This window comes from Garra rufa, chromosome 23 (assembly GCF_049309525.1).
Source record: "Garra rufa chromosome 23, GarRuf1.0, whole genome shotgun sequence".
In the NCBI taxonomy this organism is placed as follows: domain Eukaryota; kingdom Metazoa; phylum Chordata; class Actinopteri; order Cypriniformes; family Cyprinidae; genus Garra; species Garra rufa.
Window position 1 is genome coordinate 15,231,549 of NC_133383.1, and position 18,647 is coordinate 15,250,195.

Below are 18,647 nucleotides of genomic sequence, written 5' to 3' on the forward strand. Positions count from 1 at the left end.
TAAATTATGTAAATAAAAAATGTACATAAACTTATTTAGCCAAATGATAATCTGCAAAAAAAATTCAAGATGTAGATGATTTTGTTTCTTCATCCAAACAGATATGGAGAAATTTAGCATTATATCACTTGCTCACCATTGGATCTTCTGCAATGAATGGGTGCTGTCAGAGTGGAAGTACAAAAAGCTGATAAAACCTAATTTGTTGTTTGTAAATTGTGCTTGATCTGTACAGATTTCTTTCCTGATTCAGACAAGACAACTTTTTTATGGATAGTGAGCTTGTATTTTAGCTGCACGCATTAGTTTAAAGTTAATCTTAATGATGAATTTGTTTATTAAAAACGTTTATTCACTTCACAAGATGTTAATTGATGGACTGGAGTTATGTGGATTACTGTAATGTTTTGATCAGCTGTTTGGACTTTCATTCTGATGGCACCCATTTACTGCAGAGGATACATTGCTGAGCAAGTGATGAAATCTGTTCAGATGAAGAAAGAAACTCATTACATATAAATGGCCTGAGGGTGAGTCAATTTTTAGCAAATTGTCTATCTGTGTGAACTATTCCTTTAATTCACTCAGATGACATGTACATGTACATTCTCCCCAGTATTCTCTATAATCACTTTGTGTTTGAATCTCTTGCAGTTGTTCAAAATCAGGATATTAAATCTGTGTCGTTTGGACACCATATAATTTCTGACACAACACTGCAGGAGTGGCTCACTGTTCAAAATAAATTGCGATACAGAAACACCAAAACTGTAATTTGATATATTTCAGATCTGTTTTTTCCCCTCAGTCTATTCTTTGACAAATAACATGTTGAATTCTGATCCTCTCAGTGGTTTCTCAAGCACTCAGTACATTATGCTCTCCTGCTCTCTGTATGAGGACACATTAGTCACTCAGTGAGCGCATAACACTGACATTCTTTAATTAGGCTATTTTTCACACCACATTAATTAGCTGCTAGATTTATCCAAATGCCAGGCTGGGTGCTGATAATCTGCTGTCCGTATGTGTGTGTGTCTGTGTATTTGTGGCTTGTAGTATGTTCTCATAGACTGAACATTATGTGCAACTAAGCTGGTTCAGTCATAACGCAATTTTCACCATAAAGAAAATGTCTCAAAGCAAAAAAAAAATTGTAAAAGGCACCATGGTAAAACACAAAGGGCATCATTAAGGACTTTTCTCATCATTATCTGAAATAAAACATATTGTACGCAGCATTTTACTGTACCTTTTATTCTCAAACCCTCTCAAAATATACTTCTATTCCCTCTATCAGCTCAATCCCGGCTAAAGGGTAAAGTGTCAAAATCTCAAATTACATCATATAGTAGATGAAAGTAAATGCTTTTAAAAATCCCATTAATGTTCCACTCTTGTTACAGGAGTCTTGGTTTAGTAGCACCTGTGCACAGCAGATAAAAAAGACTCAAGGGAGTCAATGGTGTCCGGAGAGAGAAGTGGGAGAGGACCAGGTGTCTGCAAGGTTTTGGATCCAACAGTGTATGTGGAGCTCACATTGTAACCTGTTCCTTTCACAATGGCTCAGTATGATTTTTAAAAACAAGAAGCAAAAATTTGTCAAATCAAAATGCATTGGGTTGTTGGTACCTGGTTAATCACATCTCTCTTTGGCCTTGGAATGGGGCATAACACCTTATCTGAAGGTAGGAAGAATCTGCTTATGTTTTTTAAATTGTGCTTCATTTAAGTATCAAATTTATCTCTGATTTTTCTCAAATTTGAAATGAGACATTTAGGAGTATACAAAATGACTTAGACTTTTGATTTCATACTTTTGTATCTCGGCAAACCTCAGCCATAGTTTCTCCTCTAAACCTCTTAAGGAGATTTTTGATGTCTGAAGAAAAAAAGTTGATCTTATTGCTTTCTCTGAGATCATTAGTTACATTTCTTTCTAGTGGGATGTTGTCTATATATATTTTTCACTTTTAAATGTTGTATAATTGTATATGTGTAGTTCCTTCACTATTGTTCAAAATTTGAGGGGTTGATAATATATTCATTTATGTATTTTATTCAGCAAGGATACATTAAATTAGTCAGAAATGACAATATGAAATGACAGAAATGACAAAAGATTTCTATTTCAAATACATTTCTATTTCTCAAAGAAAACATATCATGGTTTCCACAAAAATATTGAGCAGCACAACCGTTTTAGCATTGATAATAATAATAAATGCTACTTAAGGACCAAATCAGCACACTAAAATGATTTCTGATGGATTATGTGACACTTAAGACCGGAGTAATGAATGCTTTGCATCACAGGAATAATTTACATTTTACAATATATTCAAAAAGAAAACAGTTATAATAATAAATGCAATAATAATTTCAATATATTACTGTTTTTACCATATATTTGAGCAAATAAATTGAGCCTTGGTGAGCCTGAGTGTAACAGCCCATAACTTTATAATGATAAATACCACTTGTCGCTGCGCAAATTGCAATTTTGATTTTCTTTACATTTTCAGGATATGACCGGACTCTGTCAGGTTATCATCTGTGTAATATGACTGAGTCTGTGTCAGTGACCCATGTGATCTCCTATCCAATCTCATACACCCAGAGGAAACCGTGTGGTGGCTGGCTGCCATGGACAATGTGTGATGTCACGGTTTATAAGACAGAATACCGAACAGAGGAGTATAACATGACCAGACAAGTCATGAAATGTTGCCATGGCTTCGAACAAGTTGGGAGTTACTGTGCCTTGTGTGAGTATTTTTTAAACAAATTAATATTAAAGTCTGTGTAAAGCAATGTGTTCTGAGTTTGTCACACCACAGAAGAATGTTATTAACCACCCAGCCAAATTTGAATTATAAAAAAAACGACAAGTAAATAAAATAAGTTAATCGTGTCCGCTGTCGATGCTGAAACCACGGCCACTCACAGGACAGCTTCCACCTCTCCCAACTGTCAAATACAAATAGATTGACATAAAAAGACAGAGCTGTTTTGTAAATTATGCAACCAGGTAACATGCATTTATGTGATAAAGGCATAGCTAAGCTAGCTAGCAAACTGTAGGCTGTAGTAACTAACTGTAATGAACTTGTGACTGAGCAGGCGAACCACTGACGCTAATTATTTGTTCGACTAGAAGCCACGCTCTATTGAAGAGAAATGAAGCCACCAATGCCCCAATAGGACGCGGACATATTGTGCTGATTTGTAAACAGAGTCTGTGCAGTAGAGAACTCAGTCAATCGCAAGCACACACCCCTAATTAGCCTGACTGCTCAAATTTTTGTCTGCTTATTGCCGTACCAGAGGCTTGTGTTAAAATAAAGTAAAAAAAAAAACTAAACAGTCTCCTACTGAAGGTCCTCCAAAGTCCCTTTAAGGCAAGTCATGTCACTCGGCGGCCATCTTTGAAACGCTACTCGGGCAGTCAAGTGCAGCTCCTATCTGTTTGAATGGGGAAAAATCAAAATTCTCCAAAACTGTTCACCAAGCTTATGATTAAATTTCATATTTTAAATCTCCAAAGAAATCCGACAAGAACTGCCTCATAAATATAGTTCCTTGAGCTCCAATACCATTTAAAAACGCTTATTTTTTCCGGCTAAATGAGCCAGTGCGCATGCGCAGTAGCCTACTGAGCGCACATCCTAAAGCGCGCTACCTATAGCAACCGGGACCTACGGCAGCTGCAGTGACGCGCTGACTTTACTAATCAACGATTGGCTCTTTTACTAAGAAAGTGGGGCTTCGCAGCCATAATGAACGTTGCATTTTTCCCCATTCAAAACTATATGAGTGAAGGCCCTTTCACACGGGACGCGGCAGTCGCGAGTGTCTAGTTCATTTTCAATGGGAGACATGCGGCAAGCTGCAAACCGCGGGCGGTTGCGCTGGCGGCGCAGAGGCGGAGCGCAAGCGGTGCTCGTGCACCCCAAATCCTGCCGCTTCCACGGGCACGGCGCTTCGCGGCAAGCGCCGCCAAAGATAAAAATATTTTATCTTTTTGTGAGCGGCAGCGGCAGCCGCGTCGGCTTTAACTAATAAAAAAACTCCACAATTCAGTACATAGTTTACAGTCTTTGTAACATGTTTTCAGCAATACATTTGTAACATTTATAAAGTGTTTAGAAACAATTCTCTGAATTGCCTTTACACAGACTTTAAATAGAATTGCCCCAGAAAAGTAAATGCAGAGATGCTGCATAAAAAATTGATATAATTATTGGCCTTCTATGTGTCATTTTATTGATACTGTCATTATCTCAGCCTTGAACAGAAGTGCAGAATTCACATCCAAACCAGGACTGTGCCCCTCAACAAGAATGACAAGGTCTCTGTGGAATAATTCAAGCTCCTCTAGCTCTGTGTGCAACTGGGACATTGATTGTCCTCAGTGGCAAAAATGCTGCCAGACTGAAAACACCTCCAGCATCTCTCAGTGCTCACACCCAATACCACCAGGTATACACAACTCCATACACTGCATCCCGAAATTCTTGTTAAATAACATACAATGAGTTTAAAATCCCATTTTTCCTCAAGTCAACAGAACCTTCTGCTTCAATGCGACAATAACAGTGAAGACAACCTATGAGCTAGTTACCATGGACAAAGGACTCTTCAACCACACCAGACTGCTGCACTCTGTGGTTTGTAATCATCGTTTTATGATTCAGCACTGACATTATATGGTTTATGAACTTTAAGATGCCAAATATGTTGTTTAGGTAACATTAAATAAAACACAGCCCATATATGTTGGGTCTTTTTTGTAGGTAACTGGCGCTCTGGGAACTGATAAAATTTCTGTGCATCATGTATGGTCATGGTCAGCTGGGCTCTTTACAACCTCTTCATCAATGCTGGTTTGTTCTTCTAAAGATATCTTACTAGAAGACATCTCTACAAAACTGTATCAGCTGGCAAACATTGAGGAGGTCACTAATGTGGAGGTACAAGGTATGACAAGTCTGTGATTGTGAAACCAAAGCATTTCACAGCACCATCAAAGTGAATAACAGAATTTCATATATTCCTGTGTTCAACTGTAACATCAAATGCAAATTTTACTTTTACATGGTGTTTGCATATAAATGCGTCTAGCAGTGTGTGTACACAATGACCCTACAACCATAAAAACCCATTCACTCCTTTTTTAATGCCCCAAAAACCTAAACAGTCTCAATTATCAAGCCGTTTTGATTTTCTGAACAGTATGATGTCATATTGCTCAAGCCCCACCCACAACTGCTAATGAAAATATTTGCATATTTCTGCCCTCAGCCAGTTAAACGCATTTTCTCCACGTTCAAGCAGCTGTAGCAACAAAGTCTTGTAAGCAGTGCAGGTGTTTGTAGTTGGATGTAAAAGTGAACATAAGTCTTAATTTTCTCCCGACATCAGACACACTGAGGACGCAGTGAATTTGTTTGTCTTTGATGGTAATGCACCAATACACAAAAAAAAAACGGAAGAGAAGGGCAGGGTGAGCAGAGCTCTTTAGCATTTAAAGAGACATGGTAAAAAGAGTGTTGTTTTACATGACCATTGAGGAATTTTAACCAAAGTATGTTGCAGACATTTCACAAAGAGTGTAAAAAATCATTACTACTTGTGGAAAATGGGCATCCGATGTCCACTTTAAGATTTTTATTAACACTGAGTGATCACTCTCTACAAATTCGATCCTCAAGCTAAACTAATTGGGAGCCATTGATCTATAGAGGTGTTTTTTAATTAAAAAATAACCTTTATGTAATAATGTTATTCAAGCATGTCCATTATTTAGATGAATCCACATCCTCATGCATACATTATCGTTTTCTACACAGATGTGGATGAATGTGCATCTCTGTGGTTGAACAATTGTTCTCCAGATGCAAACTGTACGAATACAGTAGGGTCTTATTCATGCACCTGCCATCATGGGTTTCACGACCTCAATTCTTTACAGCCAGGAACAGTTTGCACTGGTAAGAAACAATGATCATCACATAACAATGCTGTCTTAAGCACATAAAACCACCTCATTTTGATAGAAACAAGATCCAGTCAAGTGTTTTCTTTTTCTAATCAGCCTCCATTGTCACTACACAACCTTTCATGAAAACCACTACTCCATCCTGGACTGCTCACTCACCGACAGGTACGCTAGAATAACTTCTGATTATTAACTTTGTTTAAAAGGATCATTTATGATGAACCTTTTCATCAGTGATCACAGTAATGGTACTGCTGTCCTTTCCTTTTTTAAGAGGATCAAAATGATAGAGGACAAATGAGTACCGTCACCGTGGGACCAGTCTGGACAACCACCAACAGCCTAACATCTTCTAAATGTGGTTTGTTATGCAAAATGCACTTGTTCCAGAACATAACGGCAAAGGATAAGTGGCACAAGTGATCAGTCAAACCGATTTACTGATAAATGATTAGTTTACAGTAAATGACTCTGTTATGGTTCAGTTTAAATGACTTAGAATCAACTGAATCACAATGATTAATAACTTATTAGTCCGAAATAGTTAACTGAATTTGAAAACGGTTGTCTTTATTTTATTTTTTTATTTTATGAAACCCAGCTTTTTCATACAGATGCAAGTGTAGCATCTAGTTTGGTATTAAAAATGCTGGTGTGTATCTCTCACCAACTGTTTTCTTTTCTTTCCTTATTAAGACTACACACCTGAGATCATCAGCATCCTCTCTTCTAATGTCACTGCATCATCCTTCCATGTGGAATGGACCACCAATAACCAGACTGGGGTCACCTTCCACCTGGTTCTGTTAAAAGGAACCAATGAGATAAAAAACTGGACAGAGATGAGCTATAATTGGACATTCACAGACCTGAGTCCTGCGGTTCTTCACACTGTACGTGTCACTCCAGCTGCCTGTGGTAACCAGGGAAACCCTGTGGAGATCAAAGTGAGGACAGGCAAGTAACATCAGGTTAATTATTATTATCAAGTACTAAACATAAATTATTGTATAATTTCAGGCATTTTTACTACAATGTTTTTTTTTACTACAAATTCAATATAGTAAATTGCTGACTATAGATATGCAGAATAATGTGCTTTCTTTAGATGGGCAGTCTCTTGGAGCTACAGCCCGTTTGAAAGGCGAGAATTATACAGAGGACTTCAGAGACCCAACCAGTGCTGCATATAAGGATTTCTGTGAAGCTTTCATAAATGAGGTTTGATGGATTCCATATACACCAATACACATGAGTAATAATGTATCAAAGTGATACTTTAGGAATTAGTTCACTCCTGGATTAAAATTTCCTGATAATTTATTAAAATCCCAAGTCATCCAAGATGTTCATGTCTTTCTTTCTTCAGTCAAATAAAAATAAAGGTTTTTGAGGAAAACATTCCAGGATTTTTCTCCATATAGTGGACTTCATTGGGGATCAGCGGGTTGAAGGTCCAAATTGCAGTTTCAATGCAGCTTCAAAGGACTCTACACGATCCCAGCTGAGGAATAAGGGTCTTATCTAGCGAAACAATTGGTCATTTTCGGTCATCGATCATCGAAATAATATAAAAATGTATATACTTTTGTCTGTGTACTTTGGTTAAAAAAATTCAAAATCCTCTGACATTGTTGTTTTACCTTTTTTGTCAAGGATGTTTGACTTTCTTTGGACATTCGCTTTGAAAACAGTGAGTTGGTACTTCGCCTATGTCACGCATGACCTTTCCAACGTGACTACGTAATGCGTGAAGTCGTGGATGCAGAGCTAGTGCAAGACAAGCATTTGGGGTTAAAAAGGATATAAATTTGTATTTTTCTAGAAAATGGTCATTTTCACTAGATAAGACTCTTATTCCTCATCTGGGATCGTGTAGAGCCCTTTGAAGCTGCACTGAAACTGCAGCTTGGATCTTCAACTTGCTGATCCCCATTGAAGTCCACTATTTGGGGAAAAATGCTGTAATGTTTTTCTCAAAAACTTTCTTAAATTTCTTTTCTTAAGTGTGTTGATTCTCTCTTAAATGTGTCCCCAGACTCTTAAGTTCTTGTCTCCAGAAATCCGTGAGCTAGTCGCCTCTGGACAGGTCATCATCCAGATAACATCCCTTTCACCCGGCAGCGTAATCGTAAACTTTTCCATCATATTTCACTCTGGCAACTTGAACATTTCTAGCGTGTCCAGTGCTCTGATGGTGTCTCTTCAGAACAGCAAATATAAAATAGACAATAGCAGCATATACATATCAGGTGATGGTTTCATGCATTATTTTGAGACAATGATTTAAAGCAGTTATGGCTTCACATAATATGAAGTGTAATGGTTGCAACTGTTTCCACATTATGTGACATGTTGACTTGAGATGTGATTGGTCTCTTGTTATTCATAGATCCAGATGAGTGTTTTCAGAATGAGACAGACTGCTCTCCATGGGCTTACTGTACAAACACTTTTGGCTCATACAACTGTAGCTGTTGGTCTGGATACACTGACTCGAACCCCAGTAGACCAGGGCGCAGCTGTGCAGGTACATGCTGTAGCGAACGCTACTGTAGAGATTTCATTAGACTGCCACACACCTTTAATTAAGACAAACAGAAGTTGATCATGCACAGATACATGCAAATTGTTTTTTAACGAGGTAAAAGATAAAAGAGACAGTTTGGACATCATCTACTCACCTTTATGTCATCTGAAGTCTGTGTGAACTTTCTTGTTTTCATAGAACAATAAGGGCCAGTTTTACTAAACAGGGCAAATTAGAGTAAGAGTGCAATTCCATAAAAGTGCAGATGGAAGGGGAAAATTCTGTGTGTTATTTACTGACAATGCACACAGTAAATAACACAGAGGCAGCCAGATAATTTCCATAATGACCAGCGCAATCTACCAAGAGCAGCGCAAATTACCGCCTGCTTTAAGAATGCTCTTTTTGGGGGTTAAAAAATGGCACAAATACCAGTAATTTGATGAGTGCAAACGTTAGCGTGATTCGATTTAATATTCTCCTCCCATAAATTTAGAGACTGAAAGGTAAACACCTACAAATGCATATTCAATAAGGTCAGGTGCAAAAATAACTGTCCATGCTTTTTTGCCCCAATTCTTCACTGTACGTCTTCTTGACAGTCTGACAGTACTATTTACACGCCAAAAGATGGTTTGCGATGGTGCAAGCTGTGCAAAAAAGGGCAAGTGTGTAATTTCTGTGCCACTAATGGCAACAAACTAAATTTAAAAATTAATGACTGTTATCAAACATATTTCCACCACAAACAGTTAGCCCTGCCCCAAACTCATGCCATAGGTTGAGCCAATCCTGCTGTTGTTGGGTAGATCAAGATACTCAAACAAACCAAAGCAATATTTTAAAAGTGCCACTATCATCTCTGAATGTTAAAGTTAGACACTGTAAAACTGAATCTAAAATTCATACTTCAGCGTTAAGTATTTCATCAGGTATATTCTTAGTATGATTAAGTCACCATGAAATTAAAATCCACATTTTTTAATCTAATATTGCAGTGTTTATTAGTGATTTAGTGATCACCCAAAAATGGAAATTCAGTCATTAATTACTCACCTTCATGTCATTCCAAAACCTATAAGACCATTCATTTTCAGAACACAAATTGAGATATTTTTGATGAAATCCGAAAGCTTTCTGAGCCTGCATAGACAGCAACACAACTGACATGTTTAAGACCCAGAAAAGTAGTTAGGACATTGTTAAATTATGCCATGTGACATCAGTGGTTTAACTGTAATGCTGTGAAGCTATGTGTCATGGTACTCTTGAGAATGCACGTCAAGGGCTGACCTGGAAGAGACGAAATTGTTGAATAAAGTTGTTATTTTGTTTTCTTTGTGCACAAAAAGTATTCTCGTAGCTTCATAAAATGAAGGTTGAACCACATGGACTATTTTAATGTTGTTCCTACTACCTTTCTAGGCCTTAAAAGTGGTAGTTGCATTGCTTTCTATGCAGGGTTAGAAAGCTCTCGAATTTCATCAAAAATATCTTAATTTGTGTTCTGACAATGAACGAAAGTCTTACAGATTTGGAATGACATGAGGGTGAGTACTGAATGTTTTTAATGTTTAAATGTTTTCTCTGTTTTTTTTTCCTGTTCATGGCCACAGCTTCACCTACGGCTGAACAGAGCATTCATCCCACCACAAACTACCCTGGAGTATCTTCGGATTCCACTGCCACGGCCACTACAACATCTTCAATCACAAACCCATCTATGATCAGTACAGTGAGCACAACTCATGTTAAGACCAGCACCACAACAACAGTGTCTTCAACTTCCACAGTTACTAACAGACTTATAGCAGCACAAACGACACAGAACTCTGTTGGAATTACAACTGGGGCATCAGAGAATACTGACAATTTGATCTCCTATGTTGAGTGCAACCCACAGTATGTCACAGTCTTCATAAACCGAGGCATCTTGCAAGACAAGAAAATCCCAGAGAGTTCACTGTACCTCAATAAACCAGAATGTGGTCGCACTGACACAAATGATACCCATGTGTGGCTCACTACATTTTGGAAAACGTGTGGTATCACATTCGCGCATGTAAGTTCTCCAGTATCATTAAACTCTATAATCATAATAATGTATATGTAGAGTGTAGTATGATAGCATAACCAATGGTTTTTGTCTTTTAGAACAGCACCCATAATTTCGCTAATGTGACACTATACAATAACGTGAGCAGTTCATCTTCTGTGCATCTGGAAGTTCCTGTCATTTGCACTTACCCCAGTCACATCTTCATCTCCACGGGATACGCCCCCTCAGGGTACAGTGCTTCCATAGTAACTGTCTCCATAGAGCTTGTTTTTCTCTCCATTTCCTACTCAATACGCCATCTCTTGTCACGTCAAGGACATCTAGACTCAATTTAATGTGTTAATTATGTCAGCGTGTATGTCAAACAACACATATTTTTCCTAAACACAGATATCAAACTGAGAGCACGTTATCTAAATTAGGTGTGGAAACTCCAGGTACTTACTGTGGTTTTCAGTGGGTGAATCTCACAAGTCCAAGTCACATTTTACACCAAAATCAAATGGAAGAAATTATAATTATTTAGCATTGACCATTATTTATAATAATTATAATTTAATAATTTAACATTATTTTTTATTTCATTTTTAGTTCAATTGTTATTGCCATTGCCCTCAGTTTTTTCATTAGCATTTAAATGCTACAATAAAATATTTTTTTCCTTCTGTAAAATCACATCAATCAACACTCCATAAACCATAATGACAATGTAAAAACTGAATTGTCACAACTTAGTAAATTTATTAAAACAAAACTGTTACATGCATCCAAAACAAACAAAAAAAAACTGTACATTGCACAAGTATTCATATCCTTAACTCTGCCTTTTAAGCCTTAAGTCTTTTTGGGTATGATGTGACAAGTTTTGCACATCTGCATTTGGCAATTATCTGCCATTGTTCCCCTCACCTCTTCACCTCTCAAGCTCTGTCAGTTTGGATGGGGGCAGACACAAGTTTTCAGGTTTCTCCAGAAATATTTGATTGGGATCAAGCCCTGGCTATGGATGGGCCACTCAAGGATATTCACAGAGTTGTCTATAAGCCACCCTTGCTGTGTGCAGAGGGTCATTGACTTGTTGCAAGATGAGCCTTCTGCCTAGTCTGAGGTTCTGAATGCTCTGGACTGGGTTTTCATTAAGGCTATCTCAATATTTTGGTGCATTGAGCTTTTCATCTACTATTGTGAGTTCCTCAGTCCCTGCCACTGGAAAACAGCCCCACAGCATGAGGCTGCTACCAGCACACTTTACTTTTTGGATGGTACTCTGCAGGTGATAATCAGTGCCTCGTTTGCTTCAAACATGATGCTTGGAAGAGAGGTTCATCAGACCAGAGAATCTTGTTTCTCACAGTCTGAGGGTCCTTTAGGTGTTTTTTTTTCTTTAATATTCCTAGTGTGTTTTTATGTGTCTTCACTGACGAGATGATTGAGTCTTGCAACACCACCATAAAGCCCAGATCGGTGGAGTGTTGCAGTGATATTTGTCCTTCTGTAGGTTTCTCCTATCTCCACGTATAGTCATGGAGCTCAACTAGAGTGACCATCAGGTTCTTGGTCACTAGTCTAACCAAAGCCCTTCTCCATTATTTGCTCAGTTTGGTCTGCTCTAGGAAAAGTCCTGGTTGTTTCAAACTTCTTCCATTAAGGGTAATGGAGACTACATGCTTCTGTGAACCTTTAATGCAGCAGAATTTTTTCTGCTCTATTCCCCCCAAATGTGTGGCTTGATGCAATCCTGTTTCTGAGGTCTACAGGCAGATTTTTTTCCCTCTGATATGCATTTTCAGCTTTAGAATAAAGTTTTTTATTTTGAATAAATTTGCAAAGATGTTAAAAACTTGTTTTTTGCCTTGTCATTATGGTGTATAGAGTGTAGATTGATGTGAAGGAAAAAAGTAATTTAAAGCAGCTCAACATAAGGCAGCAACAAAACAAAACGTGAAAAAAGTGGTATGAATACTTTCGCAAGGCACTGTAATGTTCTTTAACTTAACTATACTTTTCTATTTCTGGGTGATACTCATTTTGTCACTTTGATTCTAACAAACCCTGTCTTTTGAAGGTATTTTAATATGATCAACGACCCAGTGGCAGGATCGGGTAGTTTCCAGGTTACTTTGCGGCTACTGAATGGGACGTTTCCTTTACCTGAGAATTACACCTTCTCCCCTGAAGAAGAGGTTTTTTTGGAGGTTGAGGTCAACACAGCTATCTCCCAAATCAAAGTTATCATTGACACATGCTGGGCCACTTCCAGCAATGACTCAACAATGACTCCCCAGTATTTTTTCATGAAAAGAGGGTGGGTGTCTTTCAGTCTTGGAATATAATTTCTACAATGGCTAATTTTATCTGACTAGAACTTGCAGCTTTTACCGTGATCTGTAATCATAGGTGTTCGACTGTCTTTATTTAACCGCACTGTTATTAGAAACCCGCTATCTAATGCCAGTGTTCACACATCTCTTTCTGCTCCTCAGATGTCCGGAGTCCAACGCATACACAACTGTTCTTCAAAACGGAAATGGCACTGTGTCTTTGCTGTCAGTGCAGATATTCAAATTGGTGAAACAGTACATCATCTACCTGCACTGCCAGATCCAGATCTGCATCGAAATTCAGGAAGGCTCCTGCAGACCTGTGAGTTTTGAGCTTATGCTTCTTGAAATTCATACACAGGGACCCTACAAAACATTTAAACAATTAAGTCACACTCAAAAATGTATAAAGTTCACTACACAGACAACAAAGAATTAAAAGTGGTGTATTTGTTGTTGATTCTTTTCTATTAAATGATTAAATGAACAGAATGTGAACAGCAATGCAAGAAAGCTTAATATATACAATCTTTTTGCAACTCATTAGCGTTGTGGTTCAAGGACATACAGGTCTTCTAACTTGATTGGAGGGACAAAGGCTTCCATTGGACCCCTAAAGAGTTATCCTACAAGTAAATACTACTTATTTAATGCATATAAATGCTCATATAATATCTATACTCTGTATATTAGGGCATATTATCAACTGACATAATTTTCTCTTTGTTTTTCTTAAAAAACATCAGTCCAAACAGATACATCAAATACTCTGCAGACTATTGGATTTGTTCTACTTGGCATTGGTGTGTTTCTGTTATCCCTGGCTGCCATTGCAGGATTGGTGTATCACAAAAGGAAAATCGGCAACTACAGCTTCCGTTGTAAACCACAGCAGCAGAACTTCACCTATCATGTTTTTGACACATAACTGCACTCAAATAATTAACCATAAATGGACCATTATTATTGGATATTACGAGTAGGCCCAATATATAGAAAAGTAAATTAACTGTCATTACTGGAATGAATCGATTTTACTATATTTTTGTACTAAAACAATCTAATATAAGTTATTCTGTTTTTGTGTGTGTGTGTGTGTGTGTGTGTGTGTGTGTGTGTGTGTGTGTGTGTGTGTGTGTGTGTGTGTGTGTGTGTGTGTTAGGGTTGCCACCCGTCCCTTAAAATACGGAATCGTCCCGTATTTGAGAATGAAATTGCGCGTCCCGTTTTGAATCAATACGGGACGGGTTTTGTCCCGTATTTTTTATAATTTTTTTTAAAGCAGCGTCTCATGCAAATAATCACTGCGGTAAAGCCAGCCGCGGTTCAGAAAAACACGGTCAAGCCAGCCGCGATTGATTTTAAGTGTGCGCGCATATTACAGTGATTACGGTAGTTTCAGGAACAACACAGAGAGAACGCGCTTGCAGAGCGCTTTTTATTTAGACGCCCAGGACTGAGAGATAATACTACAAAATGCTCGTGAATTTTTACTTATTTATTTGCATTTCTGCTTTAATATCCGTTTTATTTATTGGTGTACTTGACGGTTCTTTTCTGAGAAATGGGACATTATTAGACTTTAGAGTCTAATAAGTAGAAAAAAAAACAATGATCAGTTCTTATTCAGGACGGCCCATATTATATGCAAAACTCATATGAAACCTTTTTACTGCAGCATTTTTGAGATATGGGACATGATTACATTTTAACGGGGTATATAGACCCCATTTCTAAAAAGTAGAAAAAAAACAATGATCAGTTCTTATTCAGGACGTCCCATATTATATGCACAACTCATATGAAACCTTTTTACTGCATCATTTTTGAGATGACCCCACCAGCCCCCCCCCCCCCCCCCCCCCCCCCCCCGAATGCGTCCCTTATTTTTGGGTATTAAAAGTGGTAACCCTAGTGTGGATGTAATGGTCTTTTTACGTGAATCAATTGTTATATTTTTGTTTTAATATTTGCACACATTCCCTTATGAAAACATCATGGTTAAACTATGGTTAGTGTAGCAAAACCATGGTTTATTTATGGTAACCATTGTTTAAATATAGTAACCATGTTTTTTTGGAAACCATGGTTCTTTTTTGTAAGGGTTCACTCTTATTCGTGTACTTGATATGTAGAAAACACAAGTGTTCTTTGTCCGTCATTTTCAGTTACACATAAAATTATTGACTTAAATGATTCATCCATTTTCAATTCAAAATGGCGGAATTTAACGAAAATTAAACCGAGTAGTTTCCATCACTGGATTTTATTGTTGGTTGTTTAACACTAATATTGTAAAGCCGTTATGAAATATAAAATGTTAAGCTGCTTACATCTTACCTCGCATTCTTTCGCCGTTAAAAAACTGAAGAGTGGCGCGGGAATTTCCCGCCTTCTTTGATTTGTTTGGCCATCGCGATCATTTTGACTTTCACAAGCGTTGTTAGACCGCTGACTAAAAACATAACTTTTACAACTTTTTGTCATCCTAACAATAAACAGATGCATTAACAATATCAAATATTGGTGGACAAATGTGTGGATTTCTAATTATTTGGGGGATTCGTCCTCTTCGATGTCTTTTGTGGTATATATTTAAAATGGTTGAATATGCTACTTATATGTCGTTTAACAAAATTGCACAATGACTACTAAATGCACAGCTTTTCCAGTAAAGATGTGGCACTTTCTTAAATACGCCACTAGAGGACGTTGTTGTATTAGCTATTTGAAACCAGATTTGGTCTGTTGTCTGTATGTACTATAGCTTACGTTTTGGCAGATAAAAATTGGATTTGGCTTTATTAGTCATATTTTAAATAAATGTATACTTCACCTGCCTCTTATATGGTCTGTTACTGTTTCAAGCTGTTCATTTCTTAATAATAATAATAATAATAATAATAAAGGTAATTGTGTTTATGGAGAGTATGTGAGTGAAAGCCTCTGTAAACAGAATCGATTATTCTCAACCTTGAATTTAACATTTCCTAAAAAAATAATGTGACTGTCTGCTAAGACTTTGAGTTCAAGGAGCCTGTGTGAGAAAACTAGTAAACAGGGCCTCCTCCATCTTTTGTAGGCTGAAGGGGTTTGTGAATTCTCCAGAGACAATGAGTGTAATTCAGAGACGGGGAGTCAAACACATCTTCGTTTCACCAATTATTAATCAGCTATGCTAAAAGTAAGGCGTCTCCGTGGCAACATCTCAGTTTCGCCTCCTGAAGCTGCAGAACAGTTTGTTTTTGTGTGTTTTTATGGATGTGAGTGTGGGTGGATCTGTGAGCATGTTTGTGTTCGCATGTGAAATCATAGGTGTTATGAAAAGCAGTCATTTTTACTTTTTAAATAACACTTTAAAATCTTGATTTGTAAGTTGCATATGGATGAAGATGTAAACAAAGAGATTTGAAATATACAAAAATATCACTATTATCTTAATTACTGTTTCCCAATGTTTCAGTTAATTACTGCTAGAACCCTTCCGGCAACTAATCCACAGTCACGGAAGGATAATAAACAGTCTCATCAGAAATAATGAGCTAGATGAATAAAATAAACAAAACTATATATATATAGTCAAGCCCGAAATTATTCATACCCCTGGCAAATTCTGACTTAAAGTTACTTTTATTCAACCAGCAAGTTTTTTTTTTTTGACCGGAAATGACACAGGCTTCTTCCAAAAGATAAAATGATGTACAAGAGGCATCATTGTGGAAAAAAATATTTCTCAGCTATTTACATTTGAACAAAAAGTGGCATGTCCAAAATTATGAATACCCTTTGCAAACTGTCAGTCTACGGGAAAATCCAAAGTTCTATACAATTCCAAATAGTCCAAGCTGATCTAAAGCATCCTAATTACCCTGATTCATTGGGAACAGCTGTTTTAATCAACTTAACAGGTAAAAAACAGAAGCTCTCTGCTGGACAGTCATGGCTAAGACAAAGGAGCTCACTGAGGACCTGCGGCTGCGCATTGTGGCTGCTCACAAGTCAGGAAAGGGCTATAAGACCATATCTAAATGTTTTGAAGTTCCAGTGGCTACAGCGCAAAGTATTATGAAAAAATAAGACGTTCTGCACTGTGAAAAATCTCAGAGGACGTGGTTGGAAGCCAAAAGTGACACCTGTGCTGGCCATGAGGATAGTGAGAGAGGTAAAAAAGAATCCAAGGATCACCACCAAGGCCATCCTGATGAATCTGGGCTCTGCTGGTGGCAACATCTCAAGGCAGACAGTCCAACAGACACTGCACTCCGCTGGGTTCCACAGACGCAGAACAAGGAGGACACCACTGCTCCAAATAAGGCACACAAAAGCCCACTTGGCCTTTGCAAATGCTCATCTGGACAAAGAAGAAGACTTCTGGTCTTCTGTTTTATGGTCAGATAAAACAAAAATCGAATTGTTTGGCCACAATGATGTAGCCTTCATTTGGCGTAAATAAGGAGAAGCCTTCAATTCTGAGAGCACCATCCCCACTGTCAAACATGGTGGTGCGAACCTAATGTTTTGGGGGTGTTTTTTCAGCCGGTGGACCAGGGAACCTAATCACAGTAAACGACACCATGAAAAAGGAGCAATACATCAAAATTCTCAACAACAACATCAGGCAGTCTGCAGAGAAACTTGGCCTTGGGCACCAGTGGACATTTCAGCACAACGACCCAAAACACAGCAAAAGTGGGGAAGAAATGGTTAGCAGACAAAAACATTAACATTTTGCAGTAGCCCAGCCAGAGTCCTGACTTAAATCCAATTGAGAATCTGTGGAGGGAGCTAAAGATCAGGGTGATGGCAAGGAGACCCTCCAACCTGAAAGAGTTGGAGCTCATCGTTAAAGATGAATGGGCAAAAATACCAGTGGAGACATGCAAAAAGCTGCTCAGCAATTATAGGAAACGTTTGATTGCTGTAATAGCCAATAATGGCTTTTCTATTGATTATTGAGAAGGGTATGAATAATTTTGGACATGACACTTTTTGTTCAAATGTAAATAAAAGATTAGTAATATTTTTTTCCATAATGCTGGTTGAATAAAAGTAACTTTAAGTCAGAATTTGCCAGGGGTATGAATAATTTCGGGCTTTACTGTATATGGTAATATTTACAAATACCCACCTTATTTTTGCATAAGATCAGGCGAGTCATTTATAAATGTAATGTGTGCCTGGCTTCCGGTGTCATCAGCTCCCAGCTATTTTTAGCTGTAGGCCTACAAAACAGCTCATTTTGTTGCTTGATATTTAAAACTGGCGTTTCTTTCCATATTACTTTAATGTGTTTTCCTAATTATAAACACACTGACTTGTAGCACAAACAGTTGTACCGTTTACTGCACTTTGTTATTCTTCAAGTTATTTTCCTACCGTGACTAATGAAGCGGAAGTCTCGCACAATCAGAAAAATGAGTTAGATATATTTTTTAATTGATAAAATAGGATGTGTAACTTAATAAGACCAGGTTGTGATATACTCATCATTGATTATTAGAGAGGGCAATGGCCTGCTGAAAGGAAGGACACAAAGTTAATGACTTTTAATCCAGTAAATGCAATTATAGTGATGCAGCTAAAGCATTAGTGTTGTAATTTAAATAAAAGCCCATGTTCGGTTCCATCTAATCAGCCTGCTTTTGTCTCTTAAGATGAGATCAAGTTTTCATCTCATTTAGAATTTTAAGAGTCTCCATAATAACAAGAGTTCTTAAATGTTATTCCTGTGGAAAG

General features: G+C 37.7%; 1 protein-coding gene across 1 annotated transcript; it reads left to right on the plus strand.

Annotated features, from left to right (window-relative positions):
• Positions 1 to 1,612: 1,612 nt before the first annotated feature.
• Positions 1,613 to 13,839, plus strand: umodl1 (uromodulin-like 1). Its single transcript, XM_073829031.1, is given in 16 exon segments — positions 1,613 to 1,688; positions 2,526 to 2,768; positions 4,288 to 4,482; positions 4,564 to 4,670; positions 4,797 to 4,999; positions 6,292 to 6,362; positions 6,698 to 6,958; positions 7,110 to 7,222; positions 8,040 to 8,253; positions 8,394 to 8,531; positions 10,148 to 10,593; positions 10,686 to 10,819; positions 12,656 to 12,895; positions 13,074 to 13,250; positions 13,473 to 13,543; positions 13,658 to 13,839. Coding segments are annotated over 16 exon segments (2,871 nt in total).
• The last annotated feature ends 4,808 nt before the right edge of the window (positions 13,840 to 18,647 follow it).